General features: G+C 46.3%; 1 protein-coding gene across 1 annotated transcript in view; it reads right to left on the reverse strand.

Annotated features, from left to right (window-relative positions):
- LOC121871670 overlaps window positions 1-18,931 on the reverse strand; it is a 35,991-nt gene extending 17,060 nt beyond the window's left edge. The window contains exons 1-6 of the mRNA XM_042374083.1: window positions 18,238-18,931; window positions 5,779-6,660; window positions 5,440-5,549; window positions 3,820-4,028; window positions 1,779-1,984; window positions 300-464 (exon numbers count right to left, since the gene is read on the reverse strand). Coding sequence (XP_042230017.1) covers window positions 300-464; window positions 1,779-1,984; window positions 3,820-4,028; window positions 5,440-5,549; window positions 5,779-6,660; window positions 18,238-18,931 — 2,266 coding nt within the window. The remainder of the gene's footprint in view (window positions 1-299; window positions 465-1,778; window positions 1,985-3,819; window positions 4,029-5,439; window positions 5,550-5,778; window positions 6,661-18,237) is intronic.
- Between the last annotated feature and the right edge of the window lie 6,416 nt (window positions 18,932-25,347).

Here is a 25,347-nt window from a genome sequence, read left to right on the forward strand (position 1 = left end):
TAACACAAAGAACACAAATATAACACAAAGAACACAAATATAACACAAAGAACACAAATATAACACAAACAACACAAATAGAACACAAAGAACACAAATAGAACACAAAGAACACAAATATAACACAAAGAACACAAATATAACACAGAGAACACAAATAGAACACAAGCAACACAAATAGAACACAAAGAACACAAATATAACACAAAGAACACAAATATAACACAAGCAACACAAATATAACACAAAGAACACAAATAGAACACAAAGAACACAAATATAACACAAACAACACTTACTGATGCAGATCTCGCCCGGGAAGGAAACGTTGTTAGGGGAGAAGTCTTTGTACCCTGGGTTACATTGGCAGTATCCTTTTACCTTGAGGATGGGGTCCGTCTTGTTGACGCAGGTGGCGAGCGGGTTACTACAAACCACTACACCACACGGCTTACTCTTCACGTCTGCCAATGGAAAAAAATAAACATTGGAAAAAAAATGGTGCTTGGTGAAATCATAATCAAACATCTACCTCCAGGATTAAGACACGCTAAGACCTCGCCATTATGAAGCTGGGCTGTAATATTTAGAATTTTCGATGAATTTAATTCCGTGCCTGTCTACCTGTACTGTCTGTGAACAAGCTGCTGCATTATACCTGGTACAGTTGCTGGCGTGTTTTCCGAGACGTGGTACCTACAGTTTGTGTGTTTGTATGCATAGCAGTACCAAATATATGGCTGAATGGCTTGAGGTAACGATGTTAAGTATGTAATTCTCCTCGATCTATGAATGATGATATTTCCGGTTCGCTTACACTTCAAATTCTGATTGAACGATTTTGTCTGTTATCTGTTGGGGGGTGGTGTGACTTAGGGGGGGTGGTGTGTGACTTAGGGGGGGGTGGTGGGGGGGTGTCCTTCCACGGAAGTAAAGTTGTGAAGGTTGCCACACACAGGTAATCCTCCCTTTAATCCTACTTTGATATATCATGACGGCTCTAAGCTAAGTGTGAAGACAGCCCCCTCCCCCAAGCACAGCACCTCGCGCACCACACTCCTATGGTGCAAGTCTTCCTCATTATATTTATATGGATTAAGGGTGAGGGAGGCAACGTGAGCATTGATGTCTTCTTAATATTAGAAGAGGGAGCAAGATAATGTCACTGCCCCCTCCCCTTCTCCTTAACGTCATGCAGAAGTTTAGTACTGTCTGGGTGCAATAAGAAACGGTAAGCTTTATGAGTTTATTAATATCAGGATAATTGGTTTCTTTACAAAATCGAGATTAATTATAATAATCTGAACCCCTTACAGCAGCTGAGTGGTGGTGCTCTTACTGTAAGCTTTTATCCAGGTTAGGATAATGTTGGTTAATTTAGGTTTAATGTTGGTTAGGTTTGGTTTAGGTTAGGTTAAGGTTATGTTGGTTAGGTTAGGTTAATGTTGGTTAAGTTAGGTTGAGGTTGGGTTATAAACATTGCGATATAATTGAAGGTTTATCGATGGATTTGGTGTAATATTATAATGTGAACTGGTTAGAGTGTTCATTCATATTGACATAACAGGGATCATCTGAAGATTAGTCACCCAAAGCTTATTTCATCTGATAGTTGATTACACCAACGTTAGCTGGGCGGGGTGCAGTTATATTGCGTTACAGTTAGGGCGGTTCATTTTGAGGTGACATAAGTTGGGGGCGCTAATCTTCAGGTCCTCAGATGAGTTTCATATATATATAATTTACGTCATTCTCCAATAACAAACATATTTACATACCATCCACTTCGATGCTGTCGGTATAAATATAAAGGTCGAGATCCTGACTGACGCTGGTGTTGACTACGACATAGACCAGGGCATCCTGCAGCTGCTTGTTGGTGGTGCTGTTGTAACTCTCGGTCCTCCTGAAGGTTACCTGACCTTGCACCACTAACCCCACTTCTTTCACCGTGGCGGCCTGGATGTCAGCTTCAGGTTGTGATCTGTATGATATATGATAATTGTCTTTGTGTTGTTATCATCACTTGGAGGAAACCCGTCATGTCACCCTATTGCTGGCGTTTGTCCGTGGTCTGTTAAGTAGCTCGTACCCTCCTGCACCTGTTGCTTTCACAAGTTCACATTAACCTCGTGTCACTCGGTAAGATCAGCCAAGGTCGCACAAATATGAAGATGATAAGTGTTTTGATTCCCAAAAAAAATTGTAGTTGCTGCCCTAATATTTTGTTCAGGAAAAATCTCTAAATGAAAACAAAATTCTAACCTGAAAGTTTGAAAATATCGGATAGAAACCATGACGTTTGACTCTACCAAGCACAAGAGATCTCCATAAATAATTCTCCAAAATATTACTTGAAAATCTCGGGACAATAACTAATAGTTTACGGACGTTACTCTTGTAAACTTGTGACTCTTGTGTTGTAAGAATTAGCCGTTGTTTTGCCCTCACGTTTGGTCAATCTCACACAAACACAAGATCCCGCCTGGCTGCTTTCACTTAGGTCAAATATGCGATTTATCCTCGAATCAGTAGAAGGGGGATGGTGTTAAACTTTTTTCACACCTACACAAAGTTTTTTGCCATGTAGGGAAATTCTAATTGAGTTGGCCACCAAATCACTTATTTTCAATGGGTCTTGCCAGTCGTCGAACTTAAGGGGACCCAGAGTACAGTGTTTCAAGTTAATAATTTCGCCCCTACAAGAGTTGTGCTCACATGAAGTACAGGCCACGGATACAGATGCCATATTGTGAATTGACAATCTTTGAACTTACTACCACGCCCATAGCCGCCAACTGGGTCGTAGTGCTCAAATATCAACTAAAATTCATCTCTGAATCCACACAAACCCACCCCGCATTAAGCCTTACCTACACGGCTTCCAAACAACTTCCCTTCTCTACTTCACTTAAATGCTAACTCCCCATTAAACTAATATAATTATGTGCTTTCGTCTGTTTCTCCAACACTGTTGTGTGTTTTGTAAGTTCACAATCAAAACCGACATGCCCGATGGTGAGCCCTACCATCGGGAACCCGAAGTTCGTGTAGGGAGAAGTCATTCAAGAACGTGTTTTGGGCTTTGTTTGATGGTTGGTGCACGACAATCCTCATATCTCCTAAGTAACTCACCTGGTCTTCCTTAACTGCAGTACAAGTAACGCTCCTAAAGAAAAAAATGTAAAGAGTGTACAAGACTATGTCCCACCCATCTTAGACTAACTTCCAAGATACCCACAGTGCACTGACTCTTTCTTACCGGTCATAATGACCTCACCCATGAGTGTTTGAGACAAAGCTGCTTCAACATCACCACTCGAGGTTCATCGGCCACGAGTTGCTGCTGTTCGGTACTGCAACCGCCACCACAACAGCCCTATTCTAACGACTTTGAAAATAATCAATGATTCGCAAATGTCTGGAAAGATTCACTCTAGTTTTTCTCTTTCGAATTCAATTTATCCTAAAAATATGTCTAATTAACCATATGTCTAATTGACCATTTATATGTTGTATATTTTTAGCTTGTGACTCTTTTATTTTCAATAACCAGTTTATTGTTAATCTCATTATTTCTTTACCATAATACATTTACGTGATGCTCTTTAGAAAGCTAATTTGAGAGCTTAAAGGTAATATATTGCTCAGTTTTGAACAACTGGAGCACTGACAAGGGCAGACACTAGCGATAATCAACAATATCATCAAAATGTTGGTCTAGTTATAAAATAGATCTTCCTACATGACAATTTTCATCACGTAACAATTAACACATCAGCAGACTTGGAGAAACACAACCAATTGACAGCAACAAACCTTTTAAGTCTTCTCTTGACGATGGTGGCGGACTGTCTGCTGGAGGTGAGGTTCCTCCCCCCAATGTCACGTGTATGTCGTCTCCGTCTGGAAGTGGGAATATTGTGCGGGGTGTTGCAAGCGTTGGTGTCGTCTATGCGGCTCACCACCATCTGGTCGAACCTCTGGAACTCGTCCATCATGCCGCTGTCATTGGCTGCCACGCGGTACTGGTCCATAGATGGTGATGGGGTATACAGTTAGCTTAATTAAACAAATTGCTTCCAGTTCCACAGAAAACGACGTCTATCATAATACGCGTTCATAATACATTCACACAAACGTTCATCTCTATATAAATACAAAGAAACCGTTTTTCAGTGTTGTGCATAACGAGTTTACTATGAGATGGAAAGTGACGTTTGTAAATAGCGACTGAAGGATAAAACTTAAGGACAAAGTAAAACAAAATTTCCAACAGCAGATGATCTACTGTATATGGCACCTAGTTCAGACTGAAGAGACTGGTCAACAGGATAATGGTACAAATGAGACAGATAGAGTTAGAGTTTATTCTGTAAATGTTGTTAAGAAATTGAAAACACATCATAAATAAATGATTATGGCAGACAACAGCATCCTTAAATACGTGGAAGTTGTAGTGTATTTGGTAAGTAAAGTATAATGTGACGGCAAATGTGAAAGAAAATGGAAATATATATAATTCAGGCAAAAATAACTTAATAACTGTGGAGATGTTTTAAAAATATGACATTTATTTTATTTTGGGACAACATCTGGTGACAGGCGATATGTGGTAAGTTCTTTGGTACAGTGAGGGTCAAAAGAGTGGACATTTCCGGCAGACTCCAAGAAGGGGTTAAAGATCTTCGATATGTGTTGCTATAGAAGAATGTTACCTGGTAGGAAATACTTGACTGATAGAATGTCAATAAAAGAAATATTTAAATTGGCAAGAGAGAGACGAAAGAAATAATGGAAATTCATAGACTAAAGAAAGATACTGTTTATAGAGTAGGTGGAGATATTAACCTCTTATGTACGGGTTCCTTACTTGCTTAAATAACATCATCTCACGTTAGCCAAATACATTATTAAAAGTGGCATCCACATAGTTAATGGGTAGAACAACCGTTAAAGTGGGGATAGGAGGGCCAAGGAAAGACACTGCTGGGATAAATGAATTACACAGTAAGTTGTAGTCCTCACATCTCGATAGAGGAGATGTCAAAATTTCAGAAAGTATATCGGTTCTTGTATGGTATTTATAAATGCAGTTTTCCTCCATAGTATTGTAATGAAAAGGACTTTGGTGTTTGTGAGCTCCTGTTATCGCCCCAGTAAAGCAGATTACGTAGTCATATTAATCACTTGTTTTCCCCTGCTGATCTGCCTCCGCCTCCACTACAGTCCTCATCATCTAGCATTTTATCAGTGACTAAAATATTCGCTGGGTCAACATGCTGGTGAGTATTATTATCATCATACTTCACCAAACAACCAGAAGATCAAGTTCCCATTAAAGTTCTTAGCAAAACAATTAACTTTACCAAAACATCTACATATCAATACGTTTCAGATTTTTCCCTCGGCTTTACGAAAACATGCTTGATTACCTACCACCTTCTGCATGTCACCCAGGAGTGTGATGTAAACGTCGGAGTCGTTTTTGCAGTAGTCATCGGTCCACGTCCTGTTCAATTTCAATGAACTCTGATGTTCCATCACCTCTGTACAGTAACACAACGGGTAACATCACTATATCAGATACACAAATTTACATCAGCATGGTCATAAGTCACAATAAATCAAGTTAGGAGAGATTAAGCTAAGTTGTACTAAGTTTGGCTAACAAAATAAAAATCGTTTGGTTATACATGTAGGTTAGTTAAGTTCAATTAAACTAGGTAAAAGATAACTAAAAAAGAAAAAAAAAATTATACTCTAATATTAACTCACCTTTGCAAGTTGAAATTGCCTGCTCAGACTTCTCATAGCCAATCAGACACAGGCACCGAGGCTGCTTCTTATCGTCCCTCCGGCAACGTTCGAAGTTATCCACGTCACATCCTGACAACTTGGGGTCAACATCCGGGTTATCGTCTATCAGGTGAAGGAAATCCTCATTACACCCGGATGGAGCTGATGTTGTCGTAATCGGAATGGGAGTCGTTGATGTAGACGGGTTAGTGGTCGTTGTTGTAGGCGGGTTAGTGGTCGTTGTTGTAGGCAGCTTAGTGGTCGTTGTTGTAGACGGGTTAGTGGTCGTTGATGTAGACGGGTTAGTGGTCGTTGTTGTAGACGGGTTAGTGGTCGTTGTTGTAGACGGGTTAGTGGTCGTTGTTGTAGACGGGTTAGTGGTCGTTGTGCTCATCACAGTATATGTGGAAGCAGATGTCAGGGGTGTTGACTCACTAGATGAGTAGGTAGATGATAGTGGTGTTGACTCAATGGATGTGTAGGTAGATGTGAGGGGTGTTGACTCAGAAGATGAGTAGGTAGATGATAGTGGTGTTGACTCACTGGACGTGGAGGTAGATGTGAGGGGTGTTGACTCAGAAGATGAGTAGGTAGATGTCAGGGGTGTTGACTCACTGGATGAGTAGGTAGATGTCAGGGGTGTTGACTCAGAAGATGAGTAGGTAGATGTCAGGGGTGTTGACTCACTGGATGTGTAGGTAGATGTGAGGGGTGTTGACTCAGAAGATGAGTAGGTAGATGATAGTGGTGTTGACTCACTGGACGTGGAGGTAGATGTGAGGGGTGTTGACTCAGAAGATGAGTAGGTAGATGATAGTGGTGTTGACTCAATGGATGTGTGAGTAGATGTGAGGGTGTTGACTCAGAAGATGAGTAAGGTAGATGTCAGAGTGTTGACTCACTGGATGAAGTAGGTGGATGTCAGAGTGTTGACTCAGAGATGGTGGGTAGATGTCAGGGGGTGTGTTGACTCAGAAGATTGGAAGTAGGTAGATGATAGTGGTGTTGACTCACTGGACGTGTATAGGTAGATGTCAGAGTGTTGACTCATGGATGAGTAGGTAGATGTCAGGGGTGTTGACTCACTAGATTGAGTAGGTGAATGATAGTGGTGTTGACTTCAATGGATGTGTGAGTAGATGTGATTTGACTCAGAAGATGAGTGAGTAGATGATGATGGTGTTGACTACTGGACGTGTAGAGTAGATGTGAGGGGTGTTGACTCAGAAGATGAGTAGGTAGATGTCAGGGGTGTTGACTCACTGGATGAGTAGGTAGATGTCAGGGGTGTTGACTCAGAAGATGAGTAGGTAGATGTCAGGGGTGTTGACTCACTAGATGAGTAGGTAGATGTCAGGGGTGTTGACTCAGAAGATGAGTAGGTAGATGTCAGGGGTGTTGACTCACTAGATGAGTAGGTAGATGTCAGGGGTGTTGACTCAGAAGATGAGTAGGTAGATGATAGTGGTGTTGACTCACTGGACGTGTAGGTAGATGTCAGGGGTGTTGACTCACTGGATGAGTAGGTAGATGTCAGGGGTGTTGACTCACTGGTTGAGTAGGTAGATGTCAGGGGTGTTGACTCAGAAGATGAGTAGGTAGATGATAGTGGTGTTGACTCACTGGATGAGTAGGTAGATGATAGTGGTGTTGACTCACTGGATGAGTAGGTAGATGTCAGGGGTGTTGACTCAGAAGATGAGTAGGTAGATGATAGTGGTGTTGACTCACTGGACGTGTAGGTAGATGTGAAGGGTGTTGACTCACTGGATGAGTAGGTAGATGTCAGGGGTGTTGACTCAGAAGATGAGTAGGTAGATGATAGTGGTGTTGACTCACTGGATGAGTAGGTAGATGATAGTGGTGTTGACTCACTGGATGAGTAGGTAGATGATAGTGGTGTTGACTCACTAGATGAGTAGGTAGATGTTAGGGGTGTTGACTCAGAAGATGAGCAGGTAGATGATAGTGGTGTTGACTACCAGATGAGTAGGCAGATGATAGTAAAACACTGGATGTGTAGGTAGATGTCTGGGGGTGCTGACCACCAGATGAGTATATCGATGATAGTGGGTGCTGGGACTACCAGATGAGTAGGTAGATGATAGTGGTGTTGACTCAGAAGATGAGTAGGTCGATGATAGTGGTGTTGACTCACTGGATGAGTAGGTAGATGATAGTGGTGTTGACTCACTAGATGAGTATGTAGATGTCAGGGGTGTTGACTCACTAGATGAGTAGGTAGATGATAATGGTGTTGACTCACTAGATGAGTATGTAGATGTCAGTGGTGTTGACTCACTAGATGAGTAGGTAGATGTCAGGGGTGTTGACTCACTAGATGAGTAGGTAGATGATAGTGGTGTTGACTCACTAGATGAGTAGGTAGATGTCAGGGGTGTTGACTCAGAAGATGAGTAGGTCGATGAAAGTGGTGTTGACTCACTGGATGAGTAGGTAGATGATAGTGGTGTTGACTCACTGGATGAGTAGGAAGATGTGAGGGGTGTTGACTCACTAGATGAGTATGTAGATGTCAGGGGTGTTGACTCACTAGATGAGTAGGTAGATGATAATGGTGTTGACTCACTAGATGAGTAGGTAGATGTCAGTGGCGTTGACTCACTAGATGAGTAGGTAGATGTCAGGGGTGTTGACTCACTAGATGAGTAGGTAGATGATAGTGGTGTTGACTCAGAAGATGAGTAGGTAGATGTCAGGAGTGTTGACTCACTAGATGAGTAGGTAGATGATAGTGGTGTTGACTCACTAGATGAGTAGGTAGATGTCAGGGGTGTAGACTCACTAGATGAGTAGGTAGATGTCAGGGGTGTTGACTCACTAGATGAGTAGGTAGATGATAGTGGTGTTGACTCAGTAGATGAGTAGGTAGATGTCAGGAGTGTTGACTCACTAGATGAGTAGGTAGATGTCAGTGGTGTTGACTCACTAGATGAGTAGGTAGATGTCAGGGGTGTTGACTCACTAGATGAGTAGGTAGATGATAGTGGTGATGACTCCTGTAGATGAGTAGGTAGATGTCAGGGGTGTTGACTCACTGGATGAGTAGGTAGATGATAGTGGTGTTGACTCAGTAGATGAGTAGGTAGATGTCAGGAGTGTTGACTCACTAGATGAGTAGGTAGATGATAGTGGTGTTGACTCACTAGATGAGTAGGTAGATGTCAGGGGTGTTGACTCAGTAGATGAGTCGGTAGATGTCAGGGGTGTTGACTCACTAGATGAGTCGGTAGATGTCAGGGGTGTTGACTCACTAGATGAGTAGGTAGATGATAGTGGTGTTGACTCACTAGATGAGTAGGTAGATGTCTGTGGTGTTGACTCACTGGATGTGTAGGTAGATATGAGGGGTGTTGACTCAGAAGATGAGTAGGTAGATGATAGTGGTGTTGACTCAGAAGATGAGTAGGTAGATGATAGTGGTGTTGACTCACTGGATGAGTAGGTAGATGTCAGGGGTGTTGACTCACTAGATGAGTAGGTAGATGATAGTGGTGTTGACTCACTGGATGAGTAGGTAGATGATAGTGGTGTTGACTCAGTAGATGAGTAGGTAGATGATAGTGGTGTTGACTCAGAAGATGAGTAGGTAGATGATAGTGGTGTTGACTCACTGGATGAGTAGGTAGATGTCAAGGGTGTTGACTCACTAGATGAGTAGGTAGATATGAGGGTGTTGACTCAGAAGATGAGTAGGTAGATGATAGTGGTGTTGACTCAGAAGATGAGTAGGTAGATGATAGGTGTTGACTACTGGATGAGTAGGTAGATGTCAGGGGTGTTGACTCACTCAGATGAGTAGGTAGATGATAGTGGTGTTGACTCACTGATGAGTAGGTAGATGATAGTGGTGTTGACTCAGCAGATGAGTAGGTAGATGATAGTGGTGTTGACTCAGAAGATGAGTAGGTAGATGATAGTGGTGTTGACTCACTGGATGAGTAGGTAGATGCTGAGGGTGTTGACTCACTAGATGAGTAGGTAGATGATCGTGGTGTTGACTCACCGGATGAGTAGGTAGATGTCAGGGGTGTTGACTCACTAGATGAGTAGGTAGATGATAGTGGTGTTGACTCACTAGATGAGTAGGTAGATGATAGTGGTGTTGACTCACTGGATGAGTAGGTAGATGATAGTGGTGTTGACTCACTGGATGAGTAGGTAGATGAGAGTGGTGTTGACTCACTGGATGAGTAGGTAGATGTCTGTGGTGTTGACTCACTGGATGTGTAGGTAGATGTGAGGGGTGTTGACTCAGAAGATGAGTAGGTAGATGATAGTGGTGTTGACTCACTAGATGAGTAGGTAGATGTCAGGGTGTTGACTCACCAGATGAGTAGGTAGATGATAGTGGTGTTGACTCACTGATGAGTAGGTAGATGATAGTGTGTTGACTACTGGATGAGTAGGTAGATGTGAAGGGTGTTGACTCCAGAAGATGAGTAGGTAGATGATAGTGGTGTTGACTCACTCAGATGAGTAGGTAGATGTCAGGGTGTTGACTCACCAGAGATAGGTAGATGATATGGTGTTGACTCACCAGATGAGCAGGTAGATGTCAGGTGTTGACTACCAGATGAGTAGGTAGATGATAGTGGTGTTGACTCACCAGATGAGTAGGTAGATGTCAGAGGTGTTGACTCAGAAGATGAGTAGGTAGATGATAGTGGTGTTGACTCACCAGATGAGTAGGTGATGTCAGGGGTGCTGACTCACCAGACAGGTAGATGATAGTGGTGTTGACTCACTGGATGAGCAGGTGCAGATGTCAGGGTGTTGACCCAGAAGATTATAGGCAGATGATAGTAGTGTTGACTAACAGATGAGCAGGTGGATGTCAGGGTGTTGACTCACTAGACGAGTAGGTAGATGTCAGGGTGTTGACTCACTGGATGAGTAGGTAGATGATAGTGGTGTTGACTCACTAGATGAGTAGGTAGATGTCAGGGGTGTTGACTCACTTGATAAGTAGGTAGATGTAAGGGGTGTTGATTCACTAGATGAGTAGGTAGATGATAGTGGTGTTGACTCACTAGATGAGTAGGTAGATGATAGTGGTGTTGACTCAGAAGATGAGTAGGTAGATGTCTGTGGTGTTGACTCATTGGATGAGTAGGTAGATGATAGTGGTGTTGACTCACTAGATGAGTAGGTAGATGATAGTGGTGTTGACTCAATGGATGAGTAGGTAGATGTCAGGGGTGTTGACTCACTAGATGAGTAGGTAGATGATAATGGTGTTGACTCACTAGATGAGTAGGTAGATGTCGGGTGTAGACTCACTAGATGAGTAGGTGGAGATAGTGGTGTTGACTCACTAGATGAGTAGGTAGATGTCAGGGGTGTTGACTCACTTGATGAGTAGCTAGATGTCGAGGTGTTGACTCAACACAGATAGTAGGTAGATGATAGTGGTGTTGACTCACTGGATGAGTAGGTAGATGTCAGGGTGTAGACTCACTAGATGAGTAGGTAGAATGTGGTGTTGACTCACTAGATGAGTAGGTAGATGTCAGGGTGTTGACTCACTTGATGAGTAGCTAGATGTCAGGGGTGGCTACTTGATAAGTAGGTAGATGATAGTGGTGTTGACTCACTGGATGAGTAGGTAGATGTCAGGGGTGTTGACTCACTAGATGAGTGGGTAGATGATAGTGGTGTTGACTCACTGGATGAGTAGGTAGATGTCAGGGTGTTGACTCACTAGATGAAGTAGGTCGATGATAGTGGTGTTGACTCACTAGATGGTGGAAGTAGACGTGGCTCACTAGATGGTGGAGTATGTCTGTGGTGGCTCATTGGATGGTGGGTAGATGATAGTGGGTGGACTCACTAGATGAGTAGGTAGATGATGGTGGTGTTGACTCACTAGATGAGTGGGTAGATGTGGGGTGACTCACTTGATAAGTGGAGTAGATGTCAGGGGTTGACTCACTAGATGAGTAGGTAGATGATAGTGGTGTTGACTCACTAGATGAGTGGAGTGGATGTCAGGTTGACTCACTAGATGAGTAGGTAGATGATAGTGGTGTTGACTCAGAAGATGAGTAGGTAGATGTGTGGTGTTGACCCACTGATGGTGGTGAGATGGTGTTGACTCACCAGATGGTGGGTAGAATAGTGGTGTGACTCACTGGATGATGAGTTGTAGATGTCAGGGGTGTTGACTCACTAGATGAGTAGGTGAATGATAGTGGTGTTGACTCAGGATGAGTAGGTAGATGTGAGAGGGTGTTGACTCACTAGATGGTAGGTAGATGTCAGGGGTGTGACTCACTAGATGAGTTAGATGATAGTGGTGTTGACAGAAGATGAGTAGGTAGATGTCAGGGGTGTTGACTCACTGACGAGTAGGTAGATGTCAGGGTGTTGACTCACTGGATGAGTAGGTAGATGATAGTGGTGTTGACTCACTGGATGAGTAGGTAGATGTCAGGGGTGTTGGCCTCACCAGATGAGTAGGTAGATGATAATGGTGTTGACTCACTAGATGGTAGGTAGATGTCAGGGGTGACTCACCTAGATGTGGAGTGTTGACTCACCAGATGGAGTAAAATGTCAGGGGTGTTGACTCACTGATGAGTAGGTTGATGACAGTGGTGACTCACTCGATGGTAGGTAGATGTCAGGGTGTTGTCATTAGATGAGTAGGTAGATGATAGTGGTGTTGACTCACTGGATGAGTAGGTAGATGATAGTGGTGTTGACTCACTAGACGAGTAGGTAGATGTCAGGGTGTTGACTCACTGGATGAGTGGTAGATGTCAGGGTGTTGACTCACTGGATGAGTAGGTAGATGTCAGGTGTTGACTCACTAGATGAGTAGGTAGATGATAGTGGTGTTGACTCCAGAAGAGAGGTAGGTAGATGTCTGTGGTGTTGACTACTGGATGGGTGGTAGATGATAGTGGTGTTGATCACTAGATGAGTAGGTAGATGATAGTGGTGACTCAGAGATGAGTAGGCAGATGTCGGGGTGTTGACTCACTAGATGAGTAGGTAGATGTCAGAGGTGTTGACTCACTAGATGAGTAGGTAGATGTCAGGGTGTTGACTCACTAGATGAGTAGGTAGATGTCAGGGTGTTGACTCACTAGATGAGTAGGTAGATGATAGTGGTGTTGACTCACTAGATGAGTAGGTAGATGTAAGGGGTGTTGACTCACTAGATGAGTAGGTAGATGTCAGGTGTTGACTCACTAGATGAGTAGGTAGACGATAGTGTTGTTGACTCACCTGATGGAGGTAGATGTCGGGGTGTTGACTCACTAGATGAGTAGGTAGATGATAGTGGGGTGTTGACTCACTAGATGAGTAGGTAGATGTCAGGGTTGTTGACTCACTAGATGAGTAGGTAGATGATAGTGGTGTTGACTCACTAGATGAGTGGAGATGTCAGGGATTTGACTCACTGGATGATGGAGTTGATGATAGTGGTGTTGACTCACCAGATGAGGAGGTAGATGTCAGGGTGTTGACTCACTAGATGAGTAGGTAGATGTCAGGGATGTTGACTCACTAGATGGTAGGGGTAGATGTCAGTGGTGTTGACTCACTAGATGAGTAGGTAGATGTCAGTAGTGTTGACTCACTAGATGGGTAGGTAGATGTCAGGGGTGTTGACTCACCAGATGAGTAGGTAGATGTCAGGGGTGTTGACTCCAATGAATGGTAGGTAGATGTCAGGGGTGTTACTCACTAGATGAGTAGATGGGTAGATGTCAGGGTGTTGACTCACTAGATGAGGTTGATGACAGTGGTGTTGACTCACTCGATGAGTAGGTAGATGTCAGGGTGTTGACTCACTAGATGAGTAGGTAGATGTCAGGGTGTTGACTCACTAGATGAGTAGGTAGATGTCAGGGTGGCTCACTAGATGGTAGGTAGATGTCAGGGTGTTGACTCACTAGATGGGTAGGTGGACGATGGTGTTGTTGACTCACTGGATGTAGGTAGATGTCTGGGGTGTTGACTCACTAGATGAGTAGGTGGATGATAGTGGTGTTGACTCACTAGGGGAGTGATAGATGAGTAGTGTTTTGACAGAAGATGAGTAGGTCGATGATAGTGGTGTTGACTCACTGGATGGTAAGGTAGATGATGAGTGGTGTGACTCACTAGATGAGTATGTAGATGTCAGGTGTTGACTCACTAGATGAGTAGGTAGATGATATGGTGTTGACTCACTAGATGAGTAGGTAGATGTCAGGCGTGTTGACTCACCAGATGAGTAGGGTAGATGTCTGGGGTGTTGACTCAGAAGATGGGTAGGTAGATGTCAGAGTGGTGACTCACTAGATGAGTGGTAGATGATGGTGGTGTTGACTCATAGATGAGTAGGTGAATGTCAGGGTGTTGAGCTCACTGGATGAGTAGGTAGATGATAGTGGTGTTGACTCACTGGATGAGTAGGTAGATGTCAAGGAGTGTTGACTCACTAAGATGAGTAGGTAGATGTCAGTGGTGTTGACTCACTGGAGTAGAGAGGTAGATGTCAGTGGTGTTGACTTCCTAGATGAGTAGGTAGATGTCTGGGTGTTGACTCACTGGGGTGCAGTAGATGTAAAGGGTGTTGACCACCAGATGGTAGGTAGATGTCAGGGGTGTTGACTCACTAGATGAATGGGTGACGATAGTGTTGTTGGCTCACTAGATGAGTAGAGTAGATGTCAGCGGTGTTGACTCTCGATGAGTAGGTAGATGTAGGAGTGTTGACTCCCTAGATGAGTAGGTAGATGTCAGGGTTGATGACTCACTAGATGAGTAGGTAGAGATGACAGTGGTGTTGACTCAGAAGATGAGTAGGTAGATGTCAGAGTGTTGACTCAGAAGATGAGTAGGTAGATGTCAGAGGTGTTGACTCACTAGATGAGTAGGTAGATGTCAGGGTGTTGACTCACTAGATGAGTGGAGTAGATGTCTGTGGTGTTGACTCACTGGATGAGTAGGTAGATGATAGTGGTGTTGACTCACTAGATGAGTAGGTAGATGATAGTGGTGTTGACTCCCAGAAGTGAGCAGGTAGATGTCAGGGTGTTGACTCACTAGATGAGTGAGGTAGATGTCAGGGGTGTTGACTCACTAGATGAGTAGGTAGATGTCAGGGTTGACTCACTAGATGAGTAGGTAGATGTCCAGGTGTTGACTCACTGATGAGCAGGTAGATGTCAGGGGTGTTGACTCACCAGATGAGTAGGTAGATGTCAAGGGTGTTGACTCACTAGATGAGTAGGTAGATGTCCAGGGTGTTGACTCACTAGATGAGTAGGTAGATGTCAGGGGTGTTGACTCACTGGATGAGTAGGTAGATGATAGTGGTGTTGACTCACTGGATGAGTAGGTAGATGTCAGGGGTGTTGACTCACTAGATGAGTAGGTCGATGATAGTGGTGTTGACTCACTAGATGAGTACGTAGGTGTCAAGGTGTTGACTCACTAGATGAGAGGAGTATGTAAGTGGGTTGACTCACTAGATGAGTAGGTAGATGTCAGAGGTGTTGACTCACTAGATGAGTAGGTAGATGTCAAGAAGTGTTGACTCACTGGATGGTGACTAGATGCATGGGTCGATGATGGTGGTGTTGACTCACTAGATAGTCACGTAGGTGTCAAGGGTGTTGACCCACCAGATGAGTGGTAGATGTCAGGGTGTTGACTCACTAGATGAGTAGGTAGATGTCAGGGTGTTGACCACTAGATGGTAGGTAGATGTCAGAGTGTTGATCACTAGATGAGTGAAGATGTCAGTGGTGTTGACTCACTAGATGAGTAGGTAGATGTCAGTAGTGTTGACTCACTAGATGAGTAGGTAGATGTCAAGGGTGTTGACTCACTAGATGAGTAGGTAGATGTCAGGGGTGTTGACTCACCTAGATGAGTAGGTGATGTCAGGTGTTGACTCACTGGATGAGTGGGTAGATGATTAGTGGTGTTGACTCCCTTGATGAGTAGGTAGATGTCAGGGGTGTTGACTCACTGGATGAGTGAGTCGATGATAGTGGTGTTGACTCACTGGATGAGTAGGTAGATGTCAGGGTGTTGACTCACTTGAGTGGAGGTAGATGTCAGGTGTTGACTCATGATAAGTAGGTAGATGATAGTGGTGTTGACTCACTGGATGAGTAGGTAGATGTCAGGGTGTTGACTCACTAGATGAGTAGGTAGATGATAGTGGTGTTGACTCACTGGATGAGTAGGTAGATGTCAGGGGTGTTGACTCAATAGATGAGTAGGTCGATGATAGTGGTGTTGACTCAGAAGATGAGTAGGTAGATGTCTGTGGTGTTGACTCATTGGATGAGTAGGTAGATGATAGTGGTGTTGACTCACTAGATGAGTAGGTAGATGATAGTGGTGTTGACTCACTAGATGAGTAGGGAGATGTGAGGGTGTTGACCACTCTGATAAGTAGGTAGATGTCAGGGGTGTTGACTCACTCAGATGAGTAGGTAGATGATAGTGGTGTTGACTCACTGATGAGTAGGTAGATGTCAGGGGTGTTGACTCACCAGATGAGCAGGTAGATGATAGTGGTGCGACTCAGAAGATGAGTAGGTAGATGTCTGTGGGACTCACTGATGAGTAGGTAGATGAGCAGTGGTGGACTCACTCAGATGAGTAGGCAGATGATAGTGGTGTTGACTCAGAAGATGAGTAGGTAGATGTCAGGGTGTTGACTCACCAGACGAGTAGGTAGATGTCTGGGGTGTTGACTCACCAGATGAGCAGGTAGATGGTGTTGACTCACTGGATGAGTAGGTAGATGTCAGGGTGTTGACTCACCAGATGAGTGTGTAGATATCAGGGTGTTGACCACTAGATGTGTAGGAAGATGATAATGGTGTTGACTCACCAGATGAGTAGAGGTGATGTCAGGGTGTTGACCTCACCAGATGAGTAGGTAGATGAGGTGGTGTGGACTCAGAAGATGAGTAGGTAGATGTCAGGGTGTTGACCACTAGACGAGTAGAGACTGGGGGTGTTGACTCACTAGATGAGTAGGTAGATGATAGTGGTGTTGACTAACTGGATGAGTAGGTAGATGTCAGGGGTGTTGACTCACTAGATGAGCAGGTAGATGATAATGGTGTTGACCACTAGATGAGAGGTAGATGTCAGGTGTTGACTCACCAGATGAGTAGGTAGATGTCGGGGTGTTGACTCACTAGATGAGTAGGTAAATGTCAGGGTGTTGACTCACCAGATGAGCAGGTAGATGTCAGGGTGTTGACTCACCAGATGAGTAGGTAGATGTCAGGGTGTTGACTCACTGGATGAGAGGTAGATGATAGTGGTGTTGACTCACTGGATGGCAGGTAGATGCTGTCAAAGTGACTCACTGGATGAGTAGGTCGATGATAGTGGTGTTGACTCACCAGATGAGTACGTAGGTGTCAAACGGTGTTGACTCACCAGATGAGTAGGTAGATGTCAGTGGTGTTGACCACCAGATGAGTAGGTAGATGTCAGGTGTTGACTCACTAGGATGAGTAGGTAGATGTCAGGGGTGTTGACTAACTGGATGAGTAGGTAGAGATGTCATTGACTTACTAGATGAGTAGGTCGATGATAGTGGTGTTGACTCACTAGATGCACGTAGGTGTTGGCTAAAGGACTCACTAGATGAATAGGTAGATGTCAGGGGTGTTGACTCACCAGATGAGCAGGTAGATGTCAGGGGTGTGACTCACTGAGATGAGTAGGTAGATGTCAGGTGTTGACTCACTCAGATGAGTAGGTAGATGTCAGTGGTGTTGACTCACCTAGACGAGTAGATAGGAATAGTTGTAGTTGGCCGTTGGTTACAAGTACCAGTGGTAGATTAAGTTGTGATGGCTGTGTTGTTGTTGGTGACCAGTTGAATAGTTGTGGATGGCTGTGTTGTTGCTGCGTGACCAGCCTGTAGCAATAGCTGTGATGTCATGTTGTTGTTGGACTCAGTGGGAGTGCTGTGATGGCTGTGGTTAAAGGTTGCACTCCAGTGGGAGTGGTTGTGGATGGCTGTTGTTAAGCTGGTGACCAGTGGTAGCAATAGCCAGGATGGCTCTCTACAGCAAGTGGAGACCAGTGGTAGTAATTGTTGTGTGCATGTTCTTGCTGTTGCTGCCTCAGTAGTAGCAAGGAAGCTGATGGCTGTACTGTTGTTAAGCTGACTCAGTGGGTAGAAACAGTTGTGGGATGGTCGTTGTTAAGCGACCAGCAGTAGCAATAGCTGTGATGGCTGTACCGTTGTTGTTGACTCAGTGGCAGTAATACCTTGTGGATGGCTGTGCTGGTTGTTGGTGACCCAGTGGTAGCAATATTAGCTGTGATGGCTGTGTTGTTGGTTATGACCAGCAGCAGTAATAGGCTGTGACGACCGTGCTGTTGCGACTCAGCAGTAGTGACAGCTGTGATGGCTGTACTGTTGCTGCTGACCAGTGGCATAATAGTTGTGGATGGCTGTGTTGTTGTTGGTGACCAGTGCAATAGTTGTGATGGCTGTGCCGTTGTTGCGACTCAGTGCAGTAATAGTTGTGATGTGCCGTGTTGTTGCTGGTGACTGAGTGGTAGTATTAAAGGTGGGATGGTACTCGGTTGTTGCTGTTGACCAGTGGGTTAGTTGTGGGATGACTGCGTTGTTGGTGACCGAGTGGTGGCAATAGCTGTGGGGATGGCTGTGGGCAGCTGCCAGCACCAAAAATAGCCAGGATGGCTCTGTTGTTGGAAACAGACTCAGTAGCAGTAATATTGTGGAATAATCAAAGTTGTTGGTGAAGCAGTGAAAGTAATAGGCCAGGTGGGATGGCTGTTTTGTTGTTGGCGACCTCAGTAGCAGTAATAGCTGTGGATGACTGCGTTGGTGACCGAGTGGTAATAGCTGTGGGATGGCCTGTGTTGTTGTTGGTGACCTCAGTGGTGCAATAGTTGTGATGGCTCTGTTGTTGCTGGTGACCAGTAGTAGTAATAGTTGTAGATGACTGTGCGGTTGGTGACTGAGTGGTAGTAATATTTCAGGATGGCTCTGCTGTTGTTGGTGACCGAGCGGGTAGCAATAGTTGTGATGGCTCTGCTGTTGTTGACCAGGCGGTGCAGTAATAGTTGTGATGGCTCTGTTGTTGCTGGTGACCATGGGAAAGGGGCTGAAGCTGTGGGTATTGTGTTGTTTTTGGTGACTCCAGTGGTAATAGTTGTGATGCCGTGTTGTTGCTGGTGACTCAGTGGTGTTGCTGTGATGGCTCGGTTGTTGTTGGTGACCAGTGGTGCAATAATAGCTGTGATGGCCGTGCTGGTTATTGGTGACCTGCGGTAGCACAGCCAGTAGCTGTTGTTGTTGGTGACTCCAGTGGCAGTAATAGTTGTGTGCGGCCAAAGCGTTGCTGGCACCAGTGGTGGTAGTTTAAAGTGGGATGGCTCTGTTGTTGTTGTGTGACCGCAGTAGCAATAGTTGTGACGGCTGCGTTGTTGGTTGGCACCCCAGTGGCAGGCTAGGGTTGGTGGTGGCTGTGTTATGGCGTTGACTCAGTGGTGCAATAGCTGTGGATGGTTGTGTTGTTGTTATAACCTGGTAGTAATGTTGTTGTGGATGGCTGTGTTGTTGTTGACTCAGTGGCAGTAATAATAGTTGAGGATGGCTGTGTTGCTGGACTCTGTCGTAGTAATAGTTGTGTGATGCGTTTGTTGTTGTTGACTCAGTGGTGTGCCAGTTGTGATGGCCTGCCGCGGTTGACCAGTGAGTGGTTGTGATGGCCGTGTTGTTGTTGACTCAGTGGCAGCAGTAACAATGCTTGTGACGGCTGTGTTGTTGCTGGTGACCAGCGGCAGTAATATTGTGACGGCTCGTTGTTGTGACCTGGTGCGGCGAAGTAATGAAGTTGTGGGATGGCTCTGTTGTTGCTGACCGAGTGGCAGTAATAGCGTGATGGCTGTGTTGCTGTTGTTGGTGACCAGTGGTACTTCAATAGCTGTGATGGCCGTGTTGTTGCTGGTGACTCAGCGGCAGTAACAGTTGTGGCGGCTGTGTTGCTTTGGTGACCAGTGGTGCAATAGTTGTGATGGCTGTGTTGCTGTTGGTGACCTGCGGGCAATGAAGTGATGGCTCTTGCTGTTGTTGGTGACCTGCGGTAGTAATAGTTGTGATGGCTGTGTTGGTTGGTTGGTGACTCAGTGGTGGTATGAGCTGTGGGTGGCTGTGCTGTTGCTGGTGACTCAGCAGGTGGGCTGAAGCCAGGGGTGGCTGTGTTGTTAAGCGTTGGTGACTCCAGTGGCAGTAATAGTTGTGATGGCTGTGTTGTTGTTGGCACTGCGGCAGTAATAGCTGTGGGTGGCTGTGCTGCTGTTGGCGACCCGCGGCAGTAAGAAGTTGTGTGCTGTGTTGTTGTTGGGCAACGGGTAGTAATAGCTGTGGATGCCGTTATTGTTGATGACCAGTGGCAGTAATAGCTGCGGATGGCTGTGTTACGGTTTACGCACCAGTAATAGTTGTATTTACCGTGTTGTTGTTGTTGCGATTCAGCGGTAGTAACAGCGTGATGGCCTACGCTGGTGACCCAGCAGTATTGCGACAATATTGTGTTGTTATTGGTGACCAGTGGTGTGCAATAGCTGTGTGGCTGTGTTGTTGGTGACTCAGTGGTAGTAATAATAGTTGTGATGGCTGTGTTGTTGCTGTTGGTGACCAGTGGTAGTAATAATAGTCAGGATGGCCTGTTGCTGCTGGTGACCAGTGGCAGTAATAGGCGCTGGCTACGTAAGCAGTACGGCATCGTGCGGCAGTAATAGTTGCGGGTGGTTGTGTTGTTGCTGGTGACCCAGCAGCAGCAATAGTCAGGGTGGCTGTGTGTTGTTGTTGTTGGTGACCAGCAGGCAATAGCTGTGGGTGGCTGTGTTGTTGTTGGTGACCCGCGCAGGTAATTAGTTGGGGCGGCTGTGTGTTGTTGCTGCTGGTGACCAGTGGCAGCAATAGTTGTGACGGCTCTGTTGTTAAGCTGGTGACTCAGTGCAGTAATAGTTGTGGATGGCCGCGCGCTGGTGACCAGCGGTAGCAATAGTTGTGGTGCCGCGATGGTTAAGGCAGACTCAGTGGTAGTGGGCTGGGGCCAGGATGGCTGTGTTGTTGCTGGTGACTCCAGTGGTAGTAATAGCTGTGGGTGGCTGTGTTGTTGTTGGCACTGCGGCAGTGAAGAAGCCGTGGGTGGCTGTGTTGTTGTTGCTGGTGACTCAGTGGTAGTAATAGTTGTGGGTGGCTGTGTTGTTGTTGGTGACTCAGTGGTAGTAATAGTTGTGGATGGCTGTGTTGTTGGTGACCCAGCGGCAGCAGCAATAAAGGTGATGGCTGTGTTATGCCAGCATCCAGTGGTGTGGGCTGTGGGTGGTTGTGTTGTTGCTTGGTGACTCCAGTGGCAGTAATAGCTGTGATGGCTGTGCTGTTGCTGCTGGTGACCAGTGGCAAGGGGCTGGTTGTGATGCCGTGTTGTTGCTGTTGGTGACCCAGTGGTGGTGGCTAGTTGTGGATGGCTGTGTTGTTGTTGTTGGTGACCCAGTGGTGTGAAATAGTTGTGGATGGCTTTTGTTGTTGCTGGTGGTGACCCAGTGGTAGTAATAGCTGTGGGCATGTGCTATGTTGCTGGCACCTGCGGCGGGGTTGAAGCGACGCCGTTGTTAGCTGCTGCTGGACTCCAGTGGTGCGGCCAGTTGTGATGCAGCTGTGTTGTTGCTGGTGACCCAGTGGCAGCATGTGCTGTGATGCATGTGCTGTTGCTGGTGACCAGTGGTGGGCAATAGTTGTGGGGTGGCTGTGTTATTGGTGACCTCAGCAGTAATAGTTGTGATGGCTGTGTGTTGCTGTTGTTGCTGACCAGTGGCAGTACACAGTTGTGATGTACGTGTTGTTGTTGTTGGTGACCAGTGGCAGTGTTAGCCGTGACGGCTGTGTTGTTGTTCTCGGACCGCGGTGTCAGTTGTGGATGGCTGCGTTGTTGTTGTTGTTGCTGACTCAGTGGCAGTAATAGCTGTGGATGGCTGTGTTGCTGTTGGTGGTGACTCAGTGGCAGTAATAGCTGTGGACAACGGTTAAGCGTTGTTGACTCAGCGGCAGTAATAGCCAGGATGGCTGTGTTAAGCGTTGTTAAGTCGACCAAAGTGGCAGTACTGAAGCTGTGGATGGCTGTGTTGTTGCGCGCCACAGACTCAGTGGTAGTACAGGCTGTGATGGCTGTGTTGTTGGTGACCCAGTGGTAGTAATAGTTGTGGGTGGCGAAGTTGTTGTTGGTGACGCAGTGGCAGTAATAGCTGTGATGGCTGTGTTATTACAGACCAGCGGCAGTAATAAGCTGTGGATGGCTGCAAGCTGTTGCTGGCGGACGGCGCGGCAGTACGCTGTGGATGGCTGTGTTGTTGCTGGTGACCCGGAAGTGGCAGTACAGTTGTGGATGGCTGTAAGCTGTTGTTGGTGACCTGCGGTGCAGTAATAGTTGTGGATGGCTGTGCGGCGCAGCACGGTGGTTATTGGCTGTGATGGCTGTGCTACAGCTGGTGACCGCAGGAAGTAAGAAGCTGTACGCTGTGTTGTTGTTGGTGAACCCGCGGTATTGCTGTGATGGCCGTGTTGTTGCCGGTGACCAGTGGTGCAATAGCTGTGGATGGCTGTGTTGTTGTTGTTGACCCAGTGGCAAAGGGCAGATGCCGCTGTTGTTGGTGAATTGCGGTGGTGTATTAGTTGTGGATGCTGTGTTGTTGCTGACCAGTGGCAATAGTTGAGGATGGCCGCTGGCGTTGACTCTGTCGTGTAATAGTCGTGATGGCTTGCTGTTGCTGGGACCTGCGGTAGTGGGTTAGGCTGTGAAGCCTGCCGTTGCCGACTCAGTGCAGTAACAGTTGTGACGGCTGTGTCGTTTGTTAAAAGACTCAGTGGTACCAATAGTTGGGTGTGATGGCTGTGTGCTGTTGTTGGTGACCCAGCGTGTAAAGGGCTGTGGATGGCTCTGTTGTTGATGACCAGTGGCAGCAATAGTTGCAGGCTGTGTTGTTGTTGTTGGCGACCAGTGGCAGTAATACAGTATTGGCTCTGTTGTTGCTGGTGACTCAGTGGCAGCAATAGCGACGTGCCGTTGTTGGTGACCAGCAGCAGTGGGTCAGCGTGGATGGCTGTGCTGTTGCAGACCAGTGTAGTACAGTTGTGGGTACGTGCGCTGCTGGTGACCTGCGGCAGTAACAGCCGTGTACAGCAGCCGCTGGTGACCAGCGTAGTAAAATAAAGTCAGGTGGCCGTTGTTGTTGTTGGTGACCCGTGGTAGTAAGCATGGATAGCTGTGCTGTTGCTGGTGACCCCAGCGGCGGGTAACAGGCTGCGTGGCTGTGCGGTTGTTGGTGACCCAGTGGCGTAATAGCTGTGGTGGCTGTGTTGTTGCTGGAGACCAGTGGCAGTAATAATAGCTGTGGATGGCTGTGTTATTGTTGACATCTCAAGCGGTAGTAATAGTTGTGATGCATTAAATATTGTTGATGCACCTGTGCGGCAGTAACAGTTGTGATGCATGTGTTGTTGTTGTTGTTGGTGACTCAGTGGTGCAATAGTTGTGATGGCTCTGGTTGCTGCTTGGTGACCAGTGGTGGTGGCGAGCGTGGCGCTGCGCGTTATTGGTGACTCAGTGGCAGTGGTGTTAGTTGCGTGCCGTGCTGGTTAAGTTGGTGACTCAGTGGTAGTAATAGTTGTGGATGGCTGCAGTTGCTGTTGCTGGTGACCAGTGGCAGTAATAGCTGTGATGGCCTCTGTTGTTGCTGGTGACTCAGTGGTAGTAAGAAGCGATGGCTGTGCTGTTGGCTGGTGACCCAGTGGCATGAGCTGGGTGGTTGTGTTGTTGCTGGTGACCCGCAGCAGCAAGATGGTGGCCGTGTTGTTGGTTGCTGGTGACCTGGCGGTAGTAATAGTTGCGCTGCCGGTTATGCTGTAGACCCAGTGGCAGTAAGAAGCTGGTGGTGGCTGTGTTGCATGGCACCGGGTGGTAGAAGAAGTTAGGATGGGCCTGGCGTTGTTGGTGACTCAGTGGTAGTAATAGTTGTGGGATGGCTGCGTTGTTATTGCGACTCAGTGGTAGTAATAGTTGTGGGTGAAGGTGCCGTTGTTGAGACTCAGTGGTAGTAATAGTTGTGATGGCTGTGTTGGGTTAAGCTGGTGACCAGTGGTAGTACAGTTGTGGGGTGGCTGTATGTTGCTGGCACTCAGTGTAGTAATAGTTGTGGGTGGCTGTGTTGTTGTTGGTGACTCAGTGTAGTAATAGTTGTGGATGGCTGTGTTGCCGGCACCAGTGGTAGCAATAGTTGTGATGGCTGTGTTGTTGTTGCGATTCAGTGGCAGTGGGTTAGCTGTGGGGTAACAGTTGTTGTTGGTGACCAGTGGTAGCGTTAGCTGCATGGCTGTGTTGGTTGTTGTTGGTGAATTAGTGCAGGCAACAAGGTGATGGCTGTGTTAAGTTGTTGTTGGTGACTCAGTGGTAGTAATAGTTGTGGATGGCTGTGTTGTTGTTGTTGGTGACCCAAAAGTGGTAGTAATGAAGCAGATGGCTTATTAAGTTGTTTTGGTAGACCAGTGGTAGTAATAGTTGTGGGTATGTGCTGTTGTTGTTGCAGACCAGTGGCAGTAATAGTTGTGATGGCTGTGCCGTTGTTGGCGTCGAACCGCAGTAGTAAATGGCCAGATGGCTGCTGTTGTTGGCGAATTCCCCAGCGGCAGTAATAGCTGTGGATGTCGTATGCGCGCGGCGACCAGCGGCAGCAATAGCTGCGTGGCTGTGCTGTTGGTGACCTGGTGGTAGTAATAGCTGGGTGGATGCCGTGTTGTTGCTTGGCGTTAACTGCGGCAGTATTGTTGTGATGGCTGTGTTGTTGTTGTTGTGGGCAATCTGGCGGTAGTAATAGGCTGTGGATGGCTGTGTGTTGTTGCCTGGACCCAGTGCAATGGTTGTGATGGCTGTGTTGTTGCTGTTAAGTTGACCAGTGGTAGCACGGTTGTGGATGGCTGTTGTTGCTGGTGGTGACCAGTGGTAGTAATAGTTGCGGGATGCCCTGTTGTTGTTGCTGGGACCGCGCGCAGTAATAGCTGTGATGGCTGCGGTTGCTGTTGTTGTTGACCTGTGCGGTGGCATGCATGGCTGTGTTGTTGTTGGTAGACCAGTGGTGGCAATAGTTGTGGGATGCATGCCGCGTGACCAGCAGGCAATAGTTGTGGGTGGCTGTGTTGTTGCTGGTGACGCAGTGGCAGCAATAGTTGTGATAGCCGTGTTGTTGTTGGTGACCCGCGGCAGTAATAGCCAGTGACGGTCAAAAGTTGTTGCTTGGGAGACGGCGGCAGCAATAAAGCCGTGGAGCCGTCAGGCGTTGTTGGTGACCAGTGGCAGATGCCGGTGTTGTTGTTGCTGGCGGACCCGCAAAGTATTATTGTGACGGCTGTGTTGTTGTTGGCACGGCAGCAATAGCTGTGACGGCTGTGCTGTTGTTGCGACTCAGCAGTAGTAATAGTTGTGGATGGCTGTGTTGTTGTTGGTGACCAGT

This window comes from Homarus americanus, unplaced genomic scaffold (assembly GCF_018991925.1).
Source record: "Homarus americanus isolate GMGI-L3 unplaced genomic scaffold, GMGI_Hamer_2.0 scaffold39675, whole genome shotgun sequence".
Taxonomy (NCBI): Eukaryota; Metazoa; Arthropoda; class Malacostraca; order Decapoda; family Nephropidae; genus Homarus; species Homarus americanus.